This window comes from Giraffa tippelskirchi, chromosome 8 (assembly GCF_054371585.1).
Source record: "Giraffa tippelskirchi isolate mGirTip1 chromosome 8, T2T-mGirTip1v1.2.pri, whole genome shotgun sequence".
NCBI lineage: Eukaryota > Metazoa > Chordata > Mammalia > Artiodactyla > Giraffidae > Giraffa > Giraffa tippelskirchi.
In genome coordinates, this window is record NC_137282.1 from 96,348,276 (window position 1) to 96,375,139 (window position 26,864).

Here is a 26,864-nt window from a genome sequence, read left to right on the forward strand (position 1 = left end):
ACAGGAGCAAATGCATTTAATATTTGATGAATGAAAGAAAGAAGGAATTTGGACTCCATACTCTATGTAACATGGAACCACTAAAGAGTCTGAGGAGAGGGGACAGAATCAGAACTGTAGTTAAGAAAGAAACTGACAAGGGTGCCTGAAATTTATTTGAAACTTTAGCTGTTGGAGATAGAAAGACTAATATGCTAACTTATATGTTACTAATTTATATCAATTGTGATTTGTTATTTCCTGAACATACAAATGTGGATATTTGTAATTATACACAATGAATGAAAAAAGGAATCTGGAATCTGCACTCTATATTGTATGTAATATGGAACCACTAAAGCGTTGGAGGCCTAACCGGACATTTAATGGTCCATAAAACTCCTAAGTCTTAGGTATAATGGCCCTAGGGCTGTGCTGTCTGATAACACTGGTCACTGTCTACATGTGCCTTTTGAGCATCTGAAATGTGACTCAAATGATGTTCGATATGCTCTGAAGAGTAAAAAACACACTGGATTTCAAAGATGTAGTAAAAAAATAATGACAAAATCTCATTAGTAATATTTTATATATTGATTACATACTGAAAAAGTAACATTTTGGATATATTGTATAAACTATATTATTGAAATCAATTTCACTTGCTTCTTTTTAGTTTTTCTAATGTGGCTACTAGGAAATTTAAAATTACATATGAGCCTTGCATTTGCAGCTTGCATTACATTTTATTAGATGGCATTGCTCTAGTGGATATCAATCTTGTATACCTCTTTAGCAGTTTTGACCCCAAAACAATGCAAATCAATTACAAAATGAAGAAACAAATGCTGCAAAAGATGCAGAAGTTGACTAAACCACCGGAAGTGATACTAAACTTCCTAGATCATGTGTAAGGTCTTGTCAGCATAGGATTTAGCAGAGTTAGACCAGTGGACCACAAAAGAAGAGAAAACCAACAAGGACATTGATTCAAAGAAAGAAATTGAATATTACAGGAGGACCTTGGAAAAATGTATGAAGTCTCCAAATATTTTTTTTTTTTTGCAAAAATGATAGTCATGATTAAGCCATAAAACTTAAACAGAAAAAGAATATTGCATTATACATCAAAAAAGAGCAACCAACAGGGTTCAACAGAATTCAAAGAATCATTCAGAGTTGTAAAGGTAAGTAGAATTTGGCTAACTGTGAGATAAATCAAATTTCATTGGTTGCAGTTGTATTTTTAAATATAAAATCCCGATTCAGCTGGCTTTCATTATTTACTACAAAAATTTAGTTTCTGATTTTAAATACTTGCAAGTAAAATATTTAGATGGCTGGTTAATAAAAAGGAATCTCATATATATATAGTATAAAATATTTTCCTTTAGCTTAAAACATAAGCAACAGGGTTTTGTCTTGTATAGTTTGGGGGTTTTAACCAGTATTTGGGTGGAGGGCCTTGGTCTTTTTAGTATGGGTCCACTATCCAGAGGCTTTCTCACATCTCTCATGGTCTACAGTTTTCACTCTTATTTTCTTTCAAGCAAAGTGAAAACTGAGAGACATGTACAAAGTTCTTATAGATTTGAATGCTTTTTTCTCTGCTCTTTCACAATCCTCGTATCCATAACTGGTTTGACAGAGACTTTTTTCAGTGTCTCGCTTTCACTCATTCTTTCAAAGCATTTAACTTAGTTTTCATCAGAATGACTTTTGTTTTGCACTTACATAGTCATGTTTAATAGGACTTAGTTAAATTCCATAAGGACAGTTACAGCAGTTATAGTCAGATTTGGGAACAAATATGGTGGCTTCGCTGGGGACCATAACTCACCTGGTGGGAGCAGAAGTGTGCAGGTATCATGAGCATTCATTATGCTGCAGCATCCCTCTGCATGCTGCACACCACACCAGGAATGATGGGTATATGTTACTAGATGAGTCAGTAAGTGGAGGTTGGTGAAGAAGCTTTCTACTATAATGTAACCTACAGTATACTTGCAAAAGGTCAACTATCCCATAAATGACAAGATTTCCTGACTTAGGACATCTGGAAACACTTGGAAAGTATGGTATCTGGAAAGAGCACAGAGGAACCAAATTCTAGCCCCAACTCTCCTGCAAGTATTCCATAATAATATTTATAATTCTGATAGGATACCAGCTTTTACTCTATTCTCAAGGTTATCTTCTTACTATTTATGTCTATCTAAGACAAAGATCTCACAGAGGAGTGAAACCCCACACACAGATGGATCTGAAATTCTAGCAGAGTCAACTTGATAAATACCCACTAATAAAAATATATGCAAATGGATTGTTTTATTTACTTACTTTTGTAAATATGAAAAACAACAAGCAATATCTCAAGAGAAGAAAATTTCTTGTATGTGCATAGTAGGTATTTAAGAAATACAAGGTGAATGATACACAGACTGAAATATTTCTGCCAGTGCCTATTAAATCTGTTCATTCTAAATCAGTGATGTTTATGTACAAGAAGGAAATGCACCAATATTAAACTGGATCCTCCAAATGAGTGTGATGTAGGAACAGAAGTATGACTTAGGTGATTCCCAGAAGCACTATGTGGAAGCAGTGATCTGTAAAATATTGACGTAAAGGTTACCAAAGTTGTCATAGCATAAATGAAATTACTGCAACATTTGTGTCTGAGAGAGAACAGAAATAAAGAGGTTGGAAATAGGAACTGGAATTTTCAGTGTACAAGCAAACTTGGAAGAGTCACAAGTCTCCTTTATGTCATTAAAGAAATCAAATTAAGGCAATTGACATATGCCTTTATGCAGTAATATAAAGCAGGACCCAGCAGCACCAAACTAGAGATAGAATTTTAACCATGCTTAAGATGCAAAAATTATGGTAGCAATTCCACAGGTTAAAGTGTTTTCAAAGAAGACTTTATATAAACATATGATGGAGGAAGAACACCCTTTTCAGTCAAGCACATCCTTTATAATTCTTCCTTAAAACATAAGTTTGTCAATGCAAGGTGCATGACAACTTGAATATATACATAAAATATTAAAGGGGGAAATGACTCAAAGCACCAAAAACCAGGTAAAAGACCAGCACTTAAGGTTTCACCATGGCGGTGTGATGGATGGAGGCCAGAGACTGTGGCTAGTTGATACTACTGTGCTCTTCTCACTTGGTTCCGGTTTCATCACTGTACACAAATAAAGAGGCTAAAGTAAATGTTTTACTGGATCCCGTTCTGTTTTGCTACTCTGGCCAAACTTCAAAACTGGAACAATTTTGAAAAGCTGAAGGCATCTACTTACTTTTCTCATTTACAGTTAACTAAGAATGTGGGTGCAAATTTAAAGGGTTTCTAATCTAAATAAGAAAGAAACAAGTTTATCCTTCCCAATGTAGGTTTTGGTGGGTGTAACAATCCGGGAAGACCTAGGAAATAACCACTGTTTGCTTTGGATGATACACTTGGCTACCATTAAAAGACTGTATAATCATAGCCTAACTGTAGACTTCAAATTTTAACAGATTTATCTAAAGTTTCAAAATTTGTACCGTTGGATGTAACTAAAACTAGCTTATGGCAGACTTCGTAGCAGTTAACACTGAGCTAATATGAAATTTGAATCCGCTTTAAAAATCCCTCGGATATTACCATCCTCCTCATTTACCATTTATAGCCAAGAAGGAGGTTTTCATTTTATCTGTTTCCAAGAAATCAAAGGAATTATTTTGTAGACAGTTTATACTTTTGTCTAAATATACGAACACTGACAAGTTAGCGCTCTCTTTTCTCTTCCTGAGCAGCTCTCTCCCTCCACGACGCTCCCCCACCCTACCCCCGCCTTAATTCCTTATTCATAAAATAAATCTAGGGACTCTGTTCCCGGCTTGAGGGAGATTTCTCAGCACAGACACACCGGCTGGAGGAAAAGAAGGGAGGGGAGAAGTAAACGCGACACGGAAGCCAGAAGTAAAGGTCTAAAATCATTAACATGTAAATGGTGCTTTTTCCATTCCAAAGCATCTTATCGCCAGACGCCCTCAGGGACTAGCAAGGTTCGTGACGCCGCACTGGGTAGCTCGGGCTCCGCGGGGGTGGGGGCGGAGGGAACCCGACGGCAGCCCGATACTGCCGGGAAGAGGGACGTGCAGCCAGAGGCATAGGGCTCGGGGAGGGCCAGAACCTGGCGGAGGATGACAGCAGCCAGCACTTCCTGGTTCCTTCCCCAAACATGCTGTCTGTGGTCCTGCATATTTGCCTTTCCCAAAGACAGCGGAGGAAAAAAAAAGAAAAAGATTTATAACGATTCCTCTCGACCACCGCCCCCACCCTCCCGACCCCGTTGCCCGGTCCTCTCCGTCTCCCTCTAGCTGGGGGCGGAACAGTGGGTGAAGAGGATGTCCCAAACCTGTGATTACAGGTTTTGAACACGATATTCCAGAAACTTCTGTTTTACTTGTAGAACGATCTGGGAGTGGCAAAAGATGAGAAAGATTTTTTTTTTTAATAAACTTGTGTTTTGGGTCCGCGGTACCACGTCAGCTGAACGTTGGGTTTCTTTCGCTTTGCAGCAGGCGAGCGCCCTGGGCGCCACCTGCGCGTCCCACGCGGAGTAGAGGCGGGGGCGGGGGTAGGTTGGTCCGCGCCCGGGTTCCCCGACGCCCACTGAAACGGGCATGCGAATGACAGGCTGCAGACCCTCTGGCTTGCGCCCCCTTCAACGCACCGTCCATCAAATCTCGAATTGCAACTCCCTTAGGGCGAGCGCCGCCGAGTCGGGCCGAGATTGCGGCGGAGAGGAAGCGGAGCTCTGCCGCCGAGGCTCCTCCTCTCGCCGGTGCAGCCCGGGACTACCTGGCGGCGCGGCGGGTGAGGCGCGCGAGCCCCAGCGCGCCGCCGCAGCGGCCACCTCAGAAGCCACCTCGGCGGCCCTCGCGCGGGGCTGAGCTAAGAGCCCGCTCCCCACCGAAACCTGCGGCCCGCCGTCCTCCCCCAACTGAACCCCGCGCGCCCGCCCGTCCGTCAGTCCCGGCCGGGCGTCCGAAGGGCCGCGCTCACGCAGTTGGCGCAGCCAGCCCTACGCTAGAGGCGCAGAGCCCGCCCCCCGCCCCCTGCACTCTCCCCGCCCCCTCCCTCCCTCGCAGGGGCCGAGCGAATGTAGCCCGCGAGAGAAAATGGCGGCGGCGGCGGGGAATCGCGCCTCGTCCTCGGGATTCCCAGGCGCCGGGGCGGCAAGCCCCGAAGCGGGCGGCGGCAGAGGGGCCCTCAAGGCGAGCAGCGCGCCCGCGGCAGCCGCGGGGCTGCTGCGGGAGGCGGGCAGTGGGGGCCGTGAGCGGGCGGACTGGAGGCGGCGGCAGCTGCGCAAAGTGCGGAGTGTGGAGCTGGACCAGCTGCCCGAGCCGCCGCTTTTCCTCGCCGCCTCGCCGCCGTCCTCCTCCACTTCCCCGTCGCCGGAGCCTCCGGACGCGGCGGCGGGCGGGAGCGGTTTCCAGCCTGTAGCGGTGCCGCCGCCCCACGGAGCCGCGAGCCGCGGTGGCGCCCACCCTGCCGAGCCGGCGGCCGCACTGGACAGCGGCGCCCGGAGCCCCGCGGGGGCCGAGCCGGGGGAGAAGCGGACGCCCGCCACCGAGCCGACTGCGGCGGCCCCGGCCGGGTGAGCAGCGCGGCCCGGGGAGCGGCGGGGACTTGGGGGGCGGGCGGGCTAGTGCAATGAATGAACCCCGGCATCGCGCAGGGCGTCGCAGGGCTCCGCAAAGCAAGGCTGCGCGCGGCTATCCGGGACCCGAGCCCTCGGGCACCCCCTTTGACCCTTCCGAGCGTCGAGCGGCGCCCCGGACCTGGCCTGGGGGACCGGACGGGGGCCCGGGGCGGGGACGTGCTGGAGAGTTTGTTATTGTTTGCAGACATGTGACAGGCGTGCGAGCCGCGCTGCTTGGACCAGTTGAGATAAGGTGTGGGGGGCCGGACTGGCTTTGTGGGGCTCCTGGAGTCGGGGCTCTCCGAGGGGCCCCGGAACGGGACCCTGGCGCTGCCCTCCGGGTCAGGCTGGAAGAGGCGAGCAGCAGTGTGGAGGCGGCGGCGACCCCGGACCTGAGTCCCGGGGGGCGCGGTGGTGAGGCCTGAGCCTGCGGGCGGGCGGTGTAGGTGGGCGGCGTAGGTGGGCAGCCCTGCCCCAGGCCGGGTTGGGGGGCCGGAAGGCGGCGGCGCAGAAGGCGGTGGGGTCCCCCGGGCCGTGACAGGCAGACCCTCTAGGCAGGTACCGGAGGCCGGGCCGGAACGGAGGCGGCGCGCCCAGAGCGCGGCCGCAGGGGGTTCCGGGTGGACGGCTCCGTAACGCCTGTCAAAGTGGTGCGTGCTGACGGGCTGCAAGCTCTCGGGGGCTTGCGGGGTGTTAGGACGGAGAGTTTTTTAATCGCGTCCCCCAAGGGGCTCCTAGTGTCCTGGGGAATGCAGACCGCACCACGGAGACTGGAGTGACTTCTGTTTGGAGTTTGAATCTGGCCTTTGAAGTTTGCGTTTGGCGGAGTGGTGTAAGAGCCAGGACCGGATGTGTCAGCCATTCAGTTGCAAAGCGGTGGTGCCCACTCCCCGCAGCCTCTCCGGCGTGGTTGGGGACCGCGGCGCGGGTGCGGTGCTTCCTGCTCCTTGCAGCTGCACGGGCCGCCGCGGGATTCCGGGGGACCCAGTGCGGTGTGCTTCGGAGTCTGGGCTGCCTGCGCGTTACGGTATGTGCAAGGTAACTCAGGCCAGCCGTTCCTGGCCTCTTTCTTGGCAACTAGAGATTTTTGTTTAAGGAAATTCTTTTAAATGTGACAGCCATAATCCTTGTTTTTGTTTGTTTTAACATCTAACTAGTGTATGCAGAGCACAGATTTGAGGGGTATTTTGAGTTGCTCGAAATGTTGTGATAGTCACCCGTTTCCCTGTAGGGTTTCCTGACCTTTATTCTGAGTGTTTTAAAGACTGCCTTGTATTGGTTTCCCTTGTGAAACGAATTTGACAGTAGGAATCATTGGCTTTCGTTAATTATCTAGTGATTTGGCACTTTGGGGGTCAACTTGAGTATTTGTTTAAAACCACAGTTTGTTGATGGCTGCTTAGAAGTTGCCCCCTTCTCTTTCCCCACCTCGCGGGGGAGGGAACCCTAAAAATGTGCTCAGCAGTGTGCCATGGCAATGTTGAGAGGCACAGAGACTTGTGACTGTGCTAGTTTCTGTGTGCACTTATACGTGTAGCTTAGTCTTACAACGGTTATGTTTCTCTACGCTACTGCTCCTTTGCAGATTGGATTAGACCTTGACTGCAATAATTCATTGTAGGCGATTGTTACTACAAGTGAGGTCCAGTTAAAGATATTAAACCCTGAATTTGAGAGATGAATTTTGTCTTATTCCCGTAAGACCAAGTTTTTGGATGCAGTAAATAATTTAGCAAGCCTCAGCATTCTAGGCATCTTAACGAGCTATGAATATAGTAGAAGAGGAACCACTGTGAAATGAATGTATAGATGCTTAGTGTTGTCTCCACACAAAATAAGAGGACGAAAGTGAAAGCAGATGGAATTCAGGGAGTGAGTAATCCATGTTTAATTTTTGCATTTTATAACCTAGTTTTCCCTCTCCCCTTTTCTGTAGGGGTGGATTATAATTGCACGGTATATGAAATAATAGCAAAATCATTTTCAAAAATGAATTTCACTGGCCAGAATGCTGTTTGTTCATCCCAAATGTTATACATAAACATTTCATTTATAGTAAAATATTGATTTCCTTTACTTTTGAAATAGTGAGTTTTTTCCATATTTCCTTGTTAATGGGGTTGAAATTCATTTGAATCTGTTGGTATAAGCACTTCGACTGTAAGCAGTAAAATCACAGTTGAACTTTACTTTTTGGATAATAGTTACATTCATACTTTTTTAGTAGGATCATCTAACATCGAGATTTTGAAATATTTTTATGTTTCAGTAGTACTGTACATCTGGACACCCCGTCTGTTTTAAAGACCTGTCGTATTTTTTAAAGAGAATTCCTAAAGTTTTTAAATTTCATAATTTCCTCCAGTTTTTGATCTTTGGGTGTAGAAATTGAAATTGTGGAAAATACAATTTTGTAGTGTAAATAATATAAATAATACTGATATTAAAAATAGAAGATGTTAAGTCCACCCCTCTTTTTCAGGTTAGTAACTGAAATCAGTGAAAGTTTTTTGCCTGTGAGTGGCGCCCAAGGGTTTGGGATTTTTCCTTCTATTACAGAATTAGGGGCTTTTTCTTCCTATTTACTGTCTTTGAAGAGAAATTACAGTGTTACTCTCCATTGAACAGGCTATTGTGAGTTTGGTAGATATAATTACTCCATCCTATTTTTGTAACTTAAAAAAAAAACCTAACTATCAATTTGCTGGCCCCAAGAAAGAACAAGATACGCTGTACTTGTTAATGTTAGTTTTTGCTTAAAACTGAAGCTGTTTCATAGGCTGCTTTTATATCCTCATATAGCCTTCAGCTTTCACTTCCTTTTAGAAGCTTCTGGACTAAAAATATAATTTAGTGACTTTTTACTAAAGGAGGTGTAGGAAAATTATTGCCCAAAAATAAGTTTAAAAAAAATTGGTGATTTTATAAAATGACAGAGGTAGTTACATAAGTTAGTCTTACATGAATTTGTAAATTTTGCTGTTAGGAATTGTCTCCAAGTTTTATTTTGAATCAGGTAAGAAAATGAATGCATTCTTCAAAGATTATTAAATATAATTCTGAAAGGGAAATGTTAGAACTAGAATTGTTGCCAACTTTAGTTTTCTTTTCATATCTGATCCTGGCGTGAGTGACTGGTTAACCAACATTCCTTAATACACTATTTCCAATATGCTATAATAACTCCATTTTGCTAGATAAAAAAAAAAAACCAGGAAGTAGCCCTGTTCATTGATATTCTTTTTCACATCTCCTATGGTACCTCAAGCATATGTTGCACGTTTTAGAAATGGTTGCTGACTTACTGACTTGGAAGATTTCAAAATATGGAATGAAAGGAGTGTTCTTTGCTTTCAACAAGGGCAAAAGAACCAGCTACAGCTTGCCTAGGCTGTCTGCTGATCAGCCCTTGACAGTTGCTGGGAGCATTCCAGGCGAAATGCTGGGGTGGCTGGGGCAGTTAATAGGGAATGGATTCCCTTGAGGAAAAACATGGGGCATTCAGAAGTTCTCTGAGTTAGAAGGCACAACTGTTACATTTTGTATCTAATTTTCTTGGGTTGAGGGTTTTTTCTCTTTGAAGAAGGCAATAGGAGAATGTGGCATGGAGAAGTGTTAGTCTCCAGAGGCTCCTTAAGAGCTACAGTATACTGCACTTCTAACCTTGAAATGCCTTGCTATATCAGATGTACCAGGTATATTCCTTAGACTTGGTTATTTTCTTCAGTCCTGGTCTCTTTTTATATCCTAAGCTGAAAATTAGAGTTACTTGAAAATGTAAATGGGTAAAGGTTAATGTGAGGAAATGTGCACTATTAAGAATCAACCCTATTCTCAATCACTATTAAGAAATAATTTAAGAACATTTTTAAACGCGAAAGAAATAATCAGAAACAGAATTGAAGTAAATGTTCATTTATAAATGCTACTGCAAAGCTAACTGTGCTAGTTGGGTGTTCTTGCAAGAAAATAAGAGGATTTTTGCTGTGGTTAATAAACATGTTCATTGATCAAGTAGAAGTGCTTTTATATAGTCGCTTTTCTTGCCTTCTGTGTGTCAGGCAAGGTATATATTAGCTCATTTCATCATGTCTGCAGCCTTCCAGTGTATTGTAATTTCTGTTTTCAAGAGGTAGAAACTCATGTGTGATGCTAAAGCCTCATGATCACACAACTGGAAAACAGGCTAGGATTCCAGTCTATGACGGTCTCACTGCACAGTCCATTTCTTTCCATCCCTCTCTGCTGTCTCCACTTTATTCTAGAAATTAATGACCAGACTAATGATTTGAAGGAGGAAGTCGTCCTTCAGGAGTCAATGTGAGATTGATAGGTTTCTACCCAGTGCCATTGCCAATACATTTGTCTCCAGACGTGTCCATAAAGCATGGTGTTTGTAACCTAGCCTCATACTTACTACAGGTAAACTGTGCTTAGATCACCTCATCATGTTAGGCAAGGAGAATAAATGATTTGTACTTAGATCACTTCATTGTGTTAGTCAAGGAGAATGGTTGATTAGTGTTGAGTGTTTCTTAGGTTTCTTAATTTGTGAGGTTTATAAGTAGAAGGAAATAAAGAAGCTAATATAATATCACACATTCATTTTAATCATCACACATGGAAACTGTTCCAGTAGAGTCAGACCCTACCCGTTTGTACTTGTTTTAGATTTCATTCATCCAACTTTTATGAACCTCTGCGAGGTGATTTTCTGGGTGGTAGAGAAAAATGTCCTCAATGCACAGCCTCTGTTTCTGCGGGCAGATTGTATTAGGAAAGGTTTCACACTACCATGTTAAGTGTTGTAAGAGACGTGGGGATGGACAGGGGCACCTAGATTAAGGATTAGTGCTCTGAATCTCACCCGCAGCATTTCACACTGGATCTCTGCAGTGAACACAGTAGTGCTTCCTTAGCTTTCTGAGGAATGATTCAGGATTAGTGCTCTGAATCTCACCCACAGCATTTCACACTGGATCTCTGCAGTGAAGACAGTAGTGCTTCCTTAGCTTTCTGAGGAATGATTGACCTTCCAGGACAGTCGTTAAAGGTGGAAGCTTTGTTCTGCTTTCTGCTTGTACCTTTGGTCTGCTAGTTTTTGCTCTTTCCCTTTGGTGTCTTTCCCTTTCTTAGGACAGATAGATACTGTAGCTTTTCCATTTCCACAGCAATGGCAAAAGGAATTTAGATACAGATTACTTTCAAACTATTTCTGCCTATACCTATACTCAAAAGGTATGAGTATGGAACTGCAAGTTCAGATGTGATTTTTTTTTTTTCTTTCTTGAAAGAGAAAATTTAAAAGGGGGTATAAAAGCAAGAAACTGAGAATCTGCCAGCACTGATTTTAAAATTCAGGCTTTATAATTAGTAAAAGCAACTCTGCTAGTTAGGAAAATAACATTGGAAAACATATGCTCTAGGCTATAAGATAATCAAGAAGATATCCTTGTCTCATTTACTCTGGCCTATGGGTTGGTTTAGGTATGTTTGGTATGGAAAGGAGTTCTGTACTGTTAGCGATAGAATCCTTTGAAATAACCAGTCTGGTTAGTTTGGTTTAATAGATTGAGATGTTATAGAGAGCCAAGAGCTGTTAAGTCTTAAGACCCACCAAGCGTGTATTTCTGAAAATGCAGTCTGTCACCTGGGAATTACTGATGAGACCTTCAGACCTCTCGAAGACTGAAGCAAGTGCCTGGAGCTTACACAGTGCTGTAGTTAGCGTGTTAACTAAGTGTCACAGCAAGCATGATGATTGAGTGTATGTGGAGTAAGAAGAGGGTAGATATCGGGGTGGCGGGGTGGAGATTGTACTCTTGATAAATAGTTGGGATTATTGCCTTTCTTTATGGCCTAAATAACCATTCAACTGATAAAGCATCAAATAATCTTCAAACTGGTCTTACAGCATTCTGAATACTAAATATCAACTGCTAACAGACAAGGAACTCGGTCTTATTCTTTATGCCATTGCCCATCACCTAGACTAGTGTCTGGCACCCATGAATATTGGATGCATGTGAGTGTTGTTGTTCAGTCGCGTCCTACTCTTTGAGACCTCATGGACTGCAGCACACCAGGCTTCCCTGTCCTTCACCATCTCCTGGAACTTGCTCAAACTCATATCCATTGAGTCGGTGATGCCATCCGACCATCTCATCCTCTGTCATTCCCTTCTTCTTCTGCCTTTAATCTTTCCCAGCATCAGGGTCTTTTCTAAGAGCGTTAGGGTGAATTAATTTTCCCAAAGTGTTAGGATGAATTAGTTTTTAAATAAGTGTATCAGAAGATAGACTAACTCATGACTTACTGTGATGTGATTTTAATCATAATCTAGCTTAAGGCAAGTTTTGAAGGCAGGAACTATTTCTTATGAGTTTTGGTGTATCGCTTGGTATTTTGTAGCAGTAGTTGGTATTTAGCAAGCAGTGATTAATAATATTGACCAATTTTATATAATGTAAACCTTACAGAATTAGTTTAATAACCCAATGTAGTCACAAAGTAATTGGAGCCATATGTAAACTGTCAAGTATTGAGAAAATTGAGTTTCTGGGGTTTGAGTGTCTAGTTATTTGTGCTGATGGGTAAGCCCTCCTGATCGTCCTCTTAACCCTGCCAACCCTTCTTTAATGGCTCCTCAGCTAATTGAGCATTAATACTAGAACATCCTCAGGTCCAGGCCTTCTGTCATTTCCTCTCTTCCACCCCCACCCCAGTCTCATTAATGCCTTTAGATCAACTATGGCCTTTCATGAATGAGTGCAGAGTTTATTTTCCTAGCCATGACGTCTCCTAGATGCCACACCTCTCTACAGATCACATCCATACTCAGGTATCTAAAACCAAATTTAGGATTTTCTCTACACCTTGCCCTACTCATACTCATGAGTTCTCTGCTCATGAAATGGCAGGACCAGAACCTAGGAGTTACCCTTGACAACTCCTAGTCATCAGTTCCTTATCAGAGGCTGGTGATTTGGTCTGTTACCGTATTCCTAGTCCAGGTTTCCGTGATCTCTCATTTGATCTAACATAGTAGCCTCCTAACTTGCTCCCTCTCTGTTACTTCCTCCCTTCCAGTTGGTTCTCCATATTGTGTGACCAGAGTGATCGTTTTAAAATGTAAATCTGAGTGTGGCAATTTTCCTGTAGAAAAGTAAATTAAATTGAATTTTAAAACGTTCAGATGCTTTCCATTTGGATAAAGATCACAGAATTCTTAAGATATCCCACAGAGTCCCTGCCTGGTTTAGCCCCTGGCTGCCTCTCTGGGCCCGTCTCTGATCACACACACGCCCTTATTCTCAGCAGGGCTGCCTTCATTTCCTGACTCAGCATACCACCTCTGCCATAAGGCCTTTGTGGTACCGCCTGCTCTCTCCTGGAGCACTTTGCCCAGTCCTGAGTCAGCTCCTGCCTGTTCAGATCTTAGCTCACTGAGGCTTCCTCAGGGAAGCCTTCCTTCACTGATCTCCTAGACTGGCTTTGTAGCTCCATGTCCTTACTGTTAGTGTTTTGATTTTGTATTTATCTCATTTGGTGAATGGTTGCCTTCCCTTGAAGACTGAAAGGACATAAGTGGGCAGAGCCTCTGTCTGGGTAGGAACCCAGAACCTAGCAAAATGCCTGGCCCAGAGTAGATCCTCAGTAAGAATTTGTTGAATAAGTGGATGCAGGTAGTTATGATGTTGCAAGATCAAACCAGTGGATTGTCCGTTCTTCCTCTTTGGTCAGATGTAATCAAGACTTAGCTGAGATGGGGTTAAATGGCAAAAGCCTAGATGATTGGTGTTTCCAAATTGTCAGTGTGTGATCGATTCATTGGGAAGTATCTGAAGTATTAGATGCACCAAGTGCCACAGGTGAAGTAGGATGGCTTAATGTGGTACAGAGGAAAGAGCTATACTGCATGATAATATGCTGTAGGAGGAAGTGTTTGCTCTGTGTATTTAGTTCTGCTCTTATCAGGGAGTTGAAAGTGTGTGTGTGTGTGCACGCGTGCATGTGTGTGTGCATATGTGTGTAAATAAATACATACCTGGAGCTGTTATGCATTAATACAATGATTCCTTTTTCTGAGTTCTCAGAATGTTATCTAAATTTAAGATACCACGTTTAGGATTTTTGTCCCAATTACCCTACTTCAGCCAAAATTTATGAATTTGCTACTGATAATGATTCAACTTGGGATAAATAGTTCACATTTGCATTAAAGAAAAGATTTGCCAGACAAGTACTGTGTGAGATTTCAGGAACCAAGAACCCACATTAACAGAAAACGTTTTAAAGTTTTCTGGTGGTAACTAAGCCTGGTAGCCTCCTTTATCTGGAACATGATTTAGCACTAAGAAGTAAGAAAAGGAGGCTCTGAACTGCCGAAGGGCCTGTAACAAAATCTGTGCTTTGAAGTTCTTTGATTTTATACTTAGAAGAGTTCCAAGGGCATTCACTCAGGATTTGCTGACATTTCTTTATTTTTATTGTTGTCTTGTCTATTTGGTGTCCCTAATGTATGTGCAGCAATTAAAAGCAGCCAGTTAGAAGACCCATACTTTGAGCAAGAGACAGATTCCCTAAAGGCAGAATATAGGCAGAGACCTGACAGGTGAGAAGAAGGGAGGAGAAAGGGACCTGCTAACAGGACATTAGAACATTGCAGTTGGGGGCCACCTGGTGTTGGTACGTTTGGTTCCACACACCTGGATCACCTTTAAGATTATGAATTTATTAAATCACAGCACTTTCCCACATTACTTTTGGGGTATCAGCTTCCTTATTTGTAAAAGGAGAGTGGTCAAGATTATATGATTGGTTTTGTTTTCCATAATGATAATGACTGTGGCTTGCAAGATTGTTTCCCTCCACTCCGTCAACTAAGTTAGAAAGCTTATAACATATTAAGAAGTTTTCAGCCCATGGTAGTGGTAGAAAGTATTTTGATCCTCAAATTGGTAAACATCTAAATTATCTGGAAGAGGTGGTCCTGTAGCCTTGGTGCTGAATAAATGAAGTGTTCTTTAGAATTACATAAAATTGGATGCTGCTCATTACAAACGTCCTTTGGATTGGCTGTGTGGCAGAGTTTTTTTGCTCTATTTGTTGGCCTGAGTTATTTTATATCCCACAATTAAAAAAAGATGCCTTAATAGTTAATCACCACCACCAATACATACTGCCCTTTCTCCTAGCTAGACTGAGAAATCAGGCAGTAAGCACCAGCTTTGCAATGTTGACCAAGTTATTTAATTACTGTGAGGACTTTGGTCTAATAAGATGGCTGCTTGCGAAAGGGTTGGATTCTTGATGTTCACATGTCTTAAGATGTTGAGTGTTTTGAGAAAAACATTTCACATTTCTTTTTTTCCTCTTTCAAAATAATTAATGGCTGTACCTATTATTTATTACCTGGATTTTATTGATATTCTTAAATTCTTCTTGGGTAATAAATCAGATTATTTTCATTGATCCTTAGATTAAAAAAAAAGATGTGACTTATTAATTAATGTAGATACTAATATTCCTAAAAAACTTTTAATGTCAGTATAAACTTAATTTGAAATTTGAAAATACGTTTCAATTTTTCTGGCACACTGGCATTTCTACACTGTTATATAAGGTCCTTATGATTTTTCTGAATTCAGAATTTTTAGATTAAGCTTCATTAATAAGATGGTTAGACAATTCTTTTGAAAGCAACAGAACAATTTATTTTAAACATTTATTTATCTTTTAACAAAAGAACAGTCCTATGTAGACAGCTACACAGTATTTTTTTCTTAATAGCATTTTGTTTATTATCTTAACAATGAACGTAGAGCTGTCATTTTCATGACTACATAACATTCCATCATTTGGTTGTCTCATTAACCAGTCTCTTCTTTTTAAACATTGTTTATTGTTTGATTGTTTTATCACGCTGCAGTGACTACCATTGTATGTACATTTTCAGATATTTGTGCATTTGGTTTTGTAAAATAAATATCCAGAAGTAAAACTGCTGAGTCAAAGGATTATGTATATTTAAAATTTTTATCATGTAGTCAAATTGCCCTGTAAAACATTGTGCCAGCTTATATTCATCTCACGGTATGTGAGAGTGCTCGTTGCTTCACATTCTTGCCAGTGTTTGATATTATCAGTCTATGAAAGATGGTTTCGTGTTTTAATTTGCACTTCTTAGCTTTTTATCATCACAGTACAACTTGTATTTATTAACAATTTCCTACTTCTTTTGTGACTTTCACACATGAGAGAGTTATTTTTTTTAAGTATCCTTTATGTATTAGAATATTAGCTCAAAATTTACTGGAAATGTTTTCCTCTACTTTTGTGCTATGATTTATGAATTTCAACTATACTGTCGTTCCATATAGAGGCTTTAAATATTCCTTCAGATTTCATTTCTTTCTCTCTCTCCCTCTCTTTCTGAATGGTCTTACAGTGAGACTGTGCTGTGGAGTGGTTCAGAGTACAGATGCCTGAATTCTAGTCAGTTTCACCATTGTCGTTAGTGTACCTCGGAAGTTACTTAACTTCTTTGCACTTCAGTTTCCTCAATTATAAAATGAAGATATTACTTCAGAGTTGTTGCAGGGACAAAGTGTTTGTATAAACACTGTAAACAGTGCTTGGTGCATGATGAACGCTATGTAGGTAATAGCTATTATTATTACCTACCACAAGATTATAAAAAGTCACCAGTCTTTTCTAATACTGTTTTTATAGATTAAAAAAAAAAATAGTCTCTGATATATCTGAAGTTTAAGGCCCTAACTTTATTTTCTCCAAATGATTGGCTAGGTGTCGCAGCATTGTTTATTGATTAAAAGTATCCCCTTTATAGATTAAAAAAAAAAATAGTCTCTGATATATCTGAAGTTTAAGGCCCTAACTTTATTTTCTCCAAATGATTGGCTAGGTGTCGCAGCATTGTTTATTGATTAAAAGTATCCCCTTTATCACATACTAAATTTTCAAATATTTCAACATTCCCAAATACATTTCTTTATTTCAGATCTTACTCTTGCACAAAGGGCTAAATTCTTAAATAATCACATTTCAAGTTCTGTACAAAGATCCTTAAATAATGTCATTGACTGGAGAGAAAGATACATCAGAAGACTATTAGTTGTGTCTTTGCTGAATCGTTTTTTATAATATTTTGGTGCCTAAAATACCTTGGCTTCAGTGACAGAACCCTGCATCCCCCTGCCTCTGGGTTAGTTTCTCCAGGAGGTGCAGCTCAGCCAGGCACTGCAGCCACCACACACCCAAACTGAATCTCCACCCTCCTGGTCAGATCCCCTGGTCCTTTGGAGTGCCATTGGTTTAATTCCTGCCCCCACCTCCCCAGCGGCTGTGCTCTTACGCTGGCCTTCTCACCCTCAGCATCCAATCAGTCTCCAGTTCTATTGTTGTCAGTTGTCTGCTAGCCCTGGAATCCACCCCCACAGCTGCTAACCCAGGGTCAGGCCTCTGTCACCTCCCAATTCTTGCAAAGCTCCTTCCTAACCAGCCTCTGGCTCCTGGACATGTTCTCCTCTATCGCTCTCTACACTGCCGTTAGAGTGAGGTTTCTACTATGGAAGTCTGATCTTGACACTTCAGTAGACAAAATCTAGCCCAGTCTTCTAATTTTAAAAATGAAGAGACCAAAACACAGGCTTAAACAGTTCAGATACTTAATCAGTGGCAAAGGTGGGAAATTCCAAGTCTGTCAGAAATAACTGGCACTGTTTCTGGCATTCAATAATAATTTATATTCATGCATATTATACATATATAGTTTTTTTCTATATTTTACATGTATAATATAGATTTTACACCTTGTGAGTGGTGGATAATTTATGTAATGTGAATTGCTGGTGTCCAGCATGCCTTCTATGCACAAACTGAGACCAGGAGAATGATGAAATGCTATAGAATGAACTCTTCCATACAGTATACTGTACAGTTCAAAAGATGCTTTTGTATTTGCTGCTGTCTAATTGAAATATATGTTACTATAACTTTCAACCTGAAAATCACACAGTATCACTCTCAACTTAGATTCTCTTAGTTACTTGGGTCATTAGCGTCTTAATAAATCTTAAAATCTACGTTTGCTTCTTTTAAGATATTTATTGGTGTAAGTTAAATAGAACAATTCAACTTAATTCTCTCACTTTAAACTGTGTTGGTATTGTGCTCTACAATTTTGAATGGCTCTGTTCTATCTTTAAATAAGTGAATTCAGAGAGAAAAGAAAAACTTTTCTTCATCCTGAGGATAAAGTCCGGACTCCTTAATGTAGTTCAGAAGCTCGTGGTAATTGGCTCTGCGCCCCTCTCAGCTCCCTCTCCTCAACACCCTGCTCCAGTCATTCAGGGCTAGGTTCACATTTTTGTTTCCCTGGCTGACCCTTCTTTTCTCTCAGTGTGCTAAATGTTGTTTCTTCTGTCTAGAATACTTATTTTGTCTCTGCTGTGAGATAATTTTTAATATGCTTTTATTCCCCCGGCAATGAGCAATTTTTGGTATTCTATTGTATTAAATATAAATATGACTATTTGCGGAAGTCAGTTGTTGTTGTTCAGTCACTAAGTTGTGTCCAGCTCTTTGCGACTCCATGGACTGTAACACGCCAGGCCTCCTTGTCCCTCACTGTCTCCCAGAGTTTACCCAGAAGTCGATACGTACTGTGAATTCTACTGAACTCTTTGATTTAAAGTTCCTTGGTATCTGAATTAGTTTTGCCACTTTTAGGCCTTTTTAGGGACTTGCCTAGTGGTCCACTGGCCAAGACTTCTTTCTCCCAATGTAGGGGGCCTGGGTTCAATCCCTGGTCAGGGAACTAGATTCCACATGCCACAACTAAGAGTTTGCATGCTACAAGTAAAAATCCTGCAGCTAAGACCAGGTGCAGCCAAATAAATAAGTAAATAAATATTTTTTTTTAATGAAAACCCCTCATAAATCTTTTTAAGAAGTTTTTCCTCTGTCATCCCATATACAGTCATGTCTTACTGAACAAGTGTTTAGAAAGAAAAATTCTTTTAAAATTATAATACATTATGGTAAAGTGAATCAGATTTTTCTTTTAATTTGTGTTAAAATTTCGGAGGTACAGTCTTGGGGAAATATTTTGGTGCCAGGCAGCATCCTGTCGACCCTCCGTTTCCATGGTTGCAGAACTTGCAGGTACCGAGAGCTGACTGTACTACACGGTTTTATAGTATATGGACTTGAACATCTGTAGAGTTTGGTGCCCGCAGGAGGTCCTGGCACCAGTGTTCTGTGACTACAGGGGGACGACTGGATTGCTGTCACCCAGAGTAATCCAAGACCCCTCAAATCAAAGAACAGATTTGCTCAGTGCTCCTTGGAAGGAAGGTTATGGCCAACCTAGATAGCATATTTAAAAGCAGACATATTACTTTGCCAACAAAAGTACGTCTAGTCAAGGCTATGGTTTTTCTAGTGGTCATGTATGGATGTGAGAGTTGGACGGTGAAGAAAGCTTAGCGCCGAAGAATTGATGCTTTTGAACTGTGGTGTTGGAGAAGACTCTTGAGAGTCCCTTGGATTGCAAGGAGATCCAATCAATCCATCCTAAAAGAGATCAATCCTGGGTGTTCATTGGAAGGTCTGATGTTGAAACTGAAACTCCAAAACTTTGGCCACCTCATGCGAAGGGTTGACTCATTGGAAAAGACCCTAATGCTGGATAGGATTGGGGGCCGGAGGAGAAGGGGACGACAGAGGATGAGATGGTTGGATGGCATAACCGACTCGATGGACATGGGTTTGGGTAGACTCCGGGAGTTGGTGATGGACAGAGAGGCCTGGCGTGCTGCAATTCATGGAGTCGCAAAGAGTCGGACATGACTGAGCGACTGAACTGAACTGAACTGAACTGAGCACAGAGGCTGATTGTGGCCTTGGTGCATCCATCACAAGGTTTATATCAGCTGCCCGGCCTCCGTGGGCAAGGTGCCGGGGAGCTCATGGGTTATAGGAAAACAAGCACATCAGATGTAGGGTCATTCCAGATCTTTTTGTCTGGTCTGTGGGTGGTTTTTCTAGAAAAATGGAAAGGCAGAGTAGTAAACATGCCAGGGTGAATGCCCATTGTCAGTGCTGTCATGGGGTCATGCCTTCATGAACTCTCTTGGAATGACTTGCTGTGAGCTAGGCGCCAAGGTGCTGGGGACCCAGCAGTGGGGAAGCCCATGAAGTTTAACAAGGTAACAGACTGGTGACAAGGGTGCGGCTGGCCAGTCCGCTGGGAATGGGAGGGTACAGGAAGGGTTTTCCAGGATATGGGAGGACTACTAAGTCCTGAAGAGTGCAGAGGAGTTAAACAGGTGAAAGGGACTTGGAGAGAGACTGTGGCCTGGGGGTAAGGGCAGGGTTGTGTGGAGAACACACAGGCCTGGAAGTCCATGGTGGGTTGTGTGCTGATATGGAGAACTGTGAGTGTAGTTAGGTAGCCCTGTCTGGGTGGGAGCAGGATGCACACAGGGCTCAGCAACCAAGCCCGAGAACCACGCAGGGCTCTCTGCCTCCACACTGCTCGCAGTGCTTGGGACAAAATAGAAAGCCTTTGTAGTTTGACAGGTAACTCCAGTGCCTTAGGAAGTGGGTCAGGAGGCCCAAAGGAGGAGTTACATCAAAGCTGGAGCAAGACAGTCTATGTCTGAGGCCGCGGTCTAGGAGCTGTGACTCTTGAATTTCTAGTAGCTCTCCATAGTTTCAGAGGCTCACAGGGAAGTGTTCTCAGGCAGATGAATTCCAGCCACCCTGGTCCCTGTATGTGGTTTTGAAACTGCACGATTACATTTCAGGGGCAGCACAAGGATGCTGGGCCCAAGGAGGCAGGTCCTCTTTCGTCACTCACCTGTCACTGGACTCCAGGAAAGTCACTTAATTTCTCTGAACCTCAAATTTCTCATCTTGAAAATGGAGTGAGTGGTGGTGATTAGATAAGATAATGAAGCACCATTCTTAACCCAGAGAAGCACTCAGTAAAAACTGTTTGTAATATAACTGCGAGTAACTATGAAGACTTTCAGTACAGTAACATTTGTACAGTAACATTTGACTGTACAGATGAGGATGATGTAAAGAGACTACAGTTCCCTTACTAGTTACCATGAATTTAACAAAGGCAGTTTGTGTAGATTATGCAGCATCTTGAGAGCAATATAGTTTCCTTAGTATTTTGAAATTATTAGAATAATGGAAAACGCAACTTTCAAAATTATGTAATGTGGGATAAAGCATGTCATTGGTAGGACATTGATTAGGGTTCTCATCAGTTTGTGAAGACCTAAGGCTGGTCTCCTGGGTCTCTTTCTTATCTGTGAAAAGAAGAGGTTGACTCACATAATATTTTTGTTCCCTTCAAACTCTGGCAAGTAGTATTCCAAAAATTTAATTTGAAAATTATTTCTTATGGCTAAATTTAGTTCTGATTATTGAAAACAATTAGATTTTTGAACTTACTATTTCTTGGAGTTTAAAACCTGGGTATCAACTATAAAAAATGCAAATGAAAAGCAGTGAAGGCTCAGAAAACAGAGAAGTCATGTCTATTAACTGACATTAAATGATGATAAGTATTTATTTTTTAAAAAGCATACAACTATGCTGGGAGAACATATTTTTAAAAATGGAAAAAATAAATTAGGGCACAGTCGCTTGCATGTTTGTGTTTAGCAAATATGCGTAGAGAGTAGTTTTGAAAATAACTTTTAAGTCTAATTCTTGTAACTTGTGTGTGCTTAGTGGCTCAGTTTTATCCGACTCTTTGTGACCCCATGGACTGTAGCCCGCCAGGCTCCTTTGTCCATGGGGATTCTCCCATGGATTCTCTGAAGTGGGTAGCCCTGCCCTCTTTCAGGAGATCTTCCTGACCCAGGGATTGAACCCAGGTCTCCCGCATTGCAGGCAGATTCTTTACCATCTGAGCCACCAGGAAAGTTCAATTCTGGTAACTTGACTGCTGTTAAAAACATATTCCCCTTAACTTTAATTACACAAGGAAAGGATATTCTCTAGGGATAACCTCTAATAAGCAAAGCAGTCCTTTGACTTTTTTCTATGTTTATAAAGACCTTTTTGTAAATATACATATGTATACAAACTTTTTTTAACTAAAAAGCTTTTTAAAAATGACATTGAATTGTATTGTTTCCTAATTGTGAAAATTCAGATTTCTGTTTTGTAGGTTCTTTTCACATAATTTGTAGAGAGTTGACAGTTACTGAACAGTATGAATTTCACTATCAATCTTTGTTTTTCTTTTTAATCTTTAATAATTTGGAGCTCAAGTTCTAGAAAATCTTGACTATCAAATAGTTTTGGAATAGAACTTTTTGACTAATTTAATCGTGGTTACATCAATTTGAAGCATATTCCCACCTGCAAACTCTCTCACCCACCACTATTCTTCATCAACACAACTGAAGCTGCTCATAATTCAGTGCTGAGCACAGGGACCTCCAACAGTAATTTGTCTTAGATTCCTGGTAGTGAAGATTACTTGACCCTTCCTGCTTCTATCAAAACTCACAGCTCTCGAGTTCCAATTGTTGTGACAGTTATTCAGTTGTTTGGGAGCACTTATTGCATGATGGGCTTCCCAGGTGGTGCTAGTGGTAAAGAACCCGCCTGCCAGTGCCAGAGATAGAAGAGACGTGGGTTCGATCTCTGGGTCAGAAAGAGCCCCTGGAGGAGGGCATGGCAACCCACTCCAGTATTGGAGAACTCCATGGACAGAGGAGCCTGGCAGGCTCAGTCCATAGGATTGCAGAGAGTCAGACACGGCTGGAACAACTCAGCACACATGCGCATACTGCATGCTACCATCACAAAGGCCGTGATAAGAAACAGAGCAAAGTCCTTTTGAGTCTTGGTTGCTTTAGCCCCATTCTTCTGGCTGGTGGTGATTGATTTTGATAGCTGGCTATAGGTTTTGTCACCAGTAAATAAGGCAGTTAGAATGTCATTTGCACAATGTGAACTGGAATCATCCTGCAGTTTTATAAGTGGATAGTGGAACATACCCTCCACTGTAAGATTTGCTAGAAGAGTTTTAAATAATACCAAAACAAATGAGAACAAAGCCTACACTTTTGGGACTTAGGTCTGTAAAGGCAGTTTTGGCATCGAAGAGTAAAAGGTTTACGCTCAAGAACTTCGTTCTTCTTCTCCCTTACACTTCCTAGGCCAAGTTTTGGCGATAACATATAAAACCGTTGGTGTCTAAAGTCAGCTTATCTCTAAATATAGCAACTTGAAAAGAAATATGTTCAGAATTGCATGTGTAATAGAATGCTTTATTCTTGTTGAAGGTTCCCCAAAATACTGAATGTATTTTAATTACTAATAATAGGTTAGTGGAAATTTCTTACCTAAGGAGAGAATATAGTCAGCCTCGCACTGAGCCAAGATGAAATTGTGTGTGTGTGTGTGTGTGTATGTGTGTGTGTTCTGTCTCTTTTTCCCCCCGGCGCCCAACACACACATGCCACCCCCTCTCTGCCCACCCCCCAAACACACACATCTTTCTAAAGTACTGACTTCATTCCATGCTGACAGGTTCTTGCTACTACAGAGTCTTTAGTGAGCAACTTACGCGGAATTCTGTAGCAAAGCTCCTGTAGTGCCAGTGCTTTCACACTTTTCCCTCTATTTCTCTGTTCTTTATTAAAAATAAATCTCATAAATTATCTATTGAACATTTATAAGGGTTTGCATTTTTTATGAAATCGACACTTTAGATGACCTATGTATATATGTGTGTGCTGAGTCATGTCTGACTCTTTGCAACCCCATGGACTGTAGCCCCCCAGGCTCCTCTGTCCATGGGGTTTCCCAGGCAAGAAAGAATACTGGCGTGGGTTGCCACTTCCTTCTCTAAGGGATCTTCCCAAGCCGGGATGGAATGTGTGTCTCTTATCATACTTTACTCCTAGGCTGACTTCCTGTCATTATACTGTTGGGTTACCCCTACCCTATAAAACTGTTGCAAAAGTTAGCCCAAAGACATAGAAAATTGCATGCTACCAATTATTTATTTTTTAGGTACCTAATCTAGGATTTGTTTCTGTGTATTGTGGAGATTGTCTGCATTATGAATATTGATAATAATACATAGCTTTGGTAAAAAGTTTCTCCTTAAGGAATAGCATATTTAAAATATTGATTCATTCTTTACCATGTGCTTAGGCAGCCACATGTGTCAAATCTTTTGAAATAGAATATTTTGTCTTCTTTCCACAAACCATTAAAATTTCAGCATTCCAGGTCTGTCTTCTACAGCTGTTTTACCTGTGAAAATGGGATAAGATTTTGGCTTTTTAGAATCACGTGTGTGAATTTGAGGTTCAGAGGCTATGGTCACTGTGGCTATCTAACAGCCATCACCAGCTGTCATCCAGGATTATGTCCCCTGTGATTGTCATGGGGGAGATGGTGACATGCATACTCTTAGCTGCTAGAATGTCAGATTCTACCCCACAGCCCGGTAACTATTTTGGAATCTGTCCTGTAAGTCGGGGATGTGAAACATCACTAGTCTCACCTTGGATCCTGGGTAGCAGAACCGTCAGCTGCTTAGTGCAGCTGAAGCAGAGTGAATTCCTCAGCGTGGATCCTTTTGGATGTCTCTCAGAGTTACTTCTCCTGAGTAAGGCTTGCTCAGAAGGATGTTTGTTGGTGTTCAGCCGCTAAGTCATGTCCGACTCTTCAGCGACCCCATGGATGGTAGCCTGCCAGGCTCCTCTGTCCATGGGATTTCCCAAGGCAGGAATACTGGAGTGGGTTGCCATTTCCTTCTCCAGTGGATCTTCCCAATCCAGGGAGCAAACTTGTGTCTCCTACATTGGTGGGCGGATTTTTTACCACTGCACCACCAGGGAAACCAGCTAAACACACAACAGCATCAACAAAACAGCAAGAGGTTGTTGAACTGTTCTTGGCTCCTGGAGCATAGAAGCAGCCACGAGGTTGTTTTTAGGAGACCAGCTCAGGAATGGGACAGAGAGCAGGAAGGGCTGGTTGTGGTGTTTGTTGGTGGCTAGAATTGATCTCTAGAACCAGTGAACTGTGAAACCTAATCAGGTTTTTTTCCAAGGTAGTTAAGATTCTGAGAGAGGAAGATGGACCACAGAAGACCTTGGCCTAAAATATTTTTGACCTCTAATTTGTAACTTAATGTAAGAACCTTATGAAAATTCTAGTCTATTTCAAGATATATCTGTGATCACTTGTGTAGGACTGATAAAAAAATTAGAAATAAATGAATTCCCTGAGAATTCTTCTTTGAGCTCTTGAGTCAGTTAGCACTACCTGAAGATTAGATAGTGTGGATAATACTTTAAAAACCAAAATTATTCTGATACAAAACTTCAGTTTTCTTTACTGTCTCAGTTAAAATAAAAAGCCTACTCAAATTGCAGTTCAAATTCAAGAATTCCTTGTGGACATACTTGATTCCTTGTTTTCCTCTTTTAGCTGTGGGATGGGGAATCACCAGCTGGCTTTAGGTTAAAGGTATTTAACCTGCTTTCCAGCTGCTTATTGGGTGGACTCAGTGTTGGTGTTGGCTCAGGCTCTTCAGTCCTGTCCCCAGGGCTGTCTTACCACTTCTGCAGGACATTGAGTTAAGTTGTTTAACTGCTTGGAATTTGACTGTCTTCATCTCTGAACTAGAAATAATGATACCTTCCCTACTACCAGAATTTGAGAAGATCGAATGAGATGGTGGGATATGAAAGTACTTTCAAAGGGTAAAAGTTACTAGAATTTATGGTCACAGTATATTAGAACTCAGAAGTACAAGCTCTGATTCAGAGTAGCATTAGAGAGGTCCCGTTATTGTCAGGAGGTTGAGCTCTGCGGTGTAGTGCTGGGCTGGGGTGCCCATGCCTAGCTGACCTTAGTCCATCCTCGTTTAGCTGCTTTCTCCTGCTGTGCTTGTCTTCCTGGAAATAGCGGTAATAGTTAATTTCCTCTGAGGAGGTACACTGGTACATTATATAGCTTGTCTGATTTTAAGCCTAGCCCTATCCTTGTAAAGTAAGTGCCGTTTTTATTCCGATTTTACAGATGAGAAAACAGAGACCCTGAGAGATGAGATAACTTGGCAGCTAGTGGATGGGTGAAGCTGGGGTGTGAACCCTGGCAGTTTGACTCCAAGATGGCTCTTTAACCCTATGATAATCTTTTATGCATATTTTACTATTTCTTTAAAATCAAGAGATAAGTTTGAGTTACATCACAGAATACATTTCATTATCCATTATTCATTTTCTTGTCTTGGCTTTTATTGAAGTAAAAAAATCGTACCTAATGATATTTTAAATTCTGTTTAGGTCTTTCAAAATACGCAAGAAGCATCAGTGAAATATTTTTTTAACATTTTTAAAAAATAAGGCCATTTGTAAACACAAATTTAGACTTCAGTATATTTACTGTGCCGGAAAAGAGAGTAGGCTCAGGGTGCAAATGTGGTTGGACTTGTTCATGCGCAAACCTTTGCCGGCAGAACGGGAGATGTACTTGAAGTGCACAGTCGGTGTTAACGCTCGTGGAGGCTTTACAGAGTTGCACACAGTTCCCTCCTCACCCTGTGAACTGACCCTGCTCCCATTTTACAGCTGGTGGGACTCCTCAGAAACCAAGTGAAGTAGTAAGAAAGTGAAAACTCCTGACCCTTTGCCCTGGGTGTACACACACCCCTCCTCTGGCCTTCTCCTAGGCTCACACCTGCATGTCCCACTGCGTGCTTGGAGGTAGCTGCCTTGGGTAGCTCAGGCATTTAAGATTTATTTCTTTACAACTGAACATAGCTATTAGAGCTCTTTATAAATGAGTCATGAAAATAATAGCTAGTTTTCATTTCCAGTGGTTTTAAATTAAAGCTCAATTTAGACTTTGGCCTACTTTTAATTGGTGTGTTTTGATTGTTGGTTGTACCTGTTTACTAATTTGAGTAAAGATACCAGTTTCTAAGGCCAGCATCCAACAGAGAGTTATGCTTAAATGGACTTAAGTTCATTTTTTTCTCTTACTGATGTTTGTTCTCTACTAATAATAAAGATTAACGAATGCCTGCCTATCAATATTTTGTCTTCAGTAGGCATCTTCTTCTATAATTAAAAGAGCTTAGTGGCTCTGAGAGAA

At 41.9% G+C, this 26,864-nt stretch overlaps 1 protein-coding gene and 2 long non-coding RNA genes across 8 annotated transcripts in view; 2 read left to right on the forward strand and 1 right to left on the reverse strand.

Moving 5' to 3' along the window:
* Positions 1–705: 705 nt before the first annotated feature.
* LOC145516583 (uncharacterized) lies at positions 706–5,042 on the reverse strand. The gene is made up of 2 exons (XR_014061513.1): positions 4,713–5,042; positions 706–4,244 (listed from the first exon to the last, which is right to left on the reverse strand). It is a non-coding gene; the product is annotated as an uncharacterized LOC145516583 (long non-coding RNA).
* Positions 3,766–26,864, forward strand: part of MAP3K1 (mitogen-activated protein kinase kinase kinase 1) — a 77,526-nt gene continuing 54,427 nt past the window's right edge. For 2 of the 6 annotated variants that reach the window (XM_081517919.1, XM_081517920.1), the window contains exon 1: positions 5,136–5,639. In XM_081517919.1, the coding sequence (XP_081374045.1) occupies positions 5,161–5,639 (479 nt within the window). In that variant the 5' untranslated portion in view covers positions 5,136–5,160. Of the gene's footprint in view, positions 4,042–5,135; positions 5,640–5,884; positions 6,099–6,580; positions 6,712–26,864 lie in introns of those variants that run through there. The other 4 variants (XM_081517925.1, XM_081517924.1, XM_081517923.1 and 1 more) reach the window with 4 other exon arrangements.
* On the forward strand, positions 20,080–22,790 carry LOC145516584 (uncharacterized). Its single transcript, XR_014061514.1, has 2 exons — positions 20,080–21,453; positions 22,457–22,790. It is a non-coding gene; the product is annotated as an uncharacterized LOC145516584 (long non-coding RNA).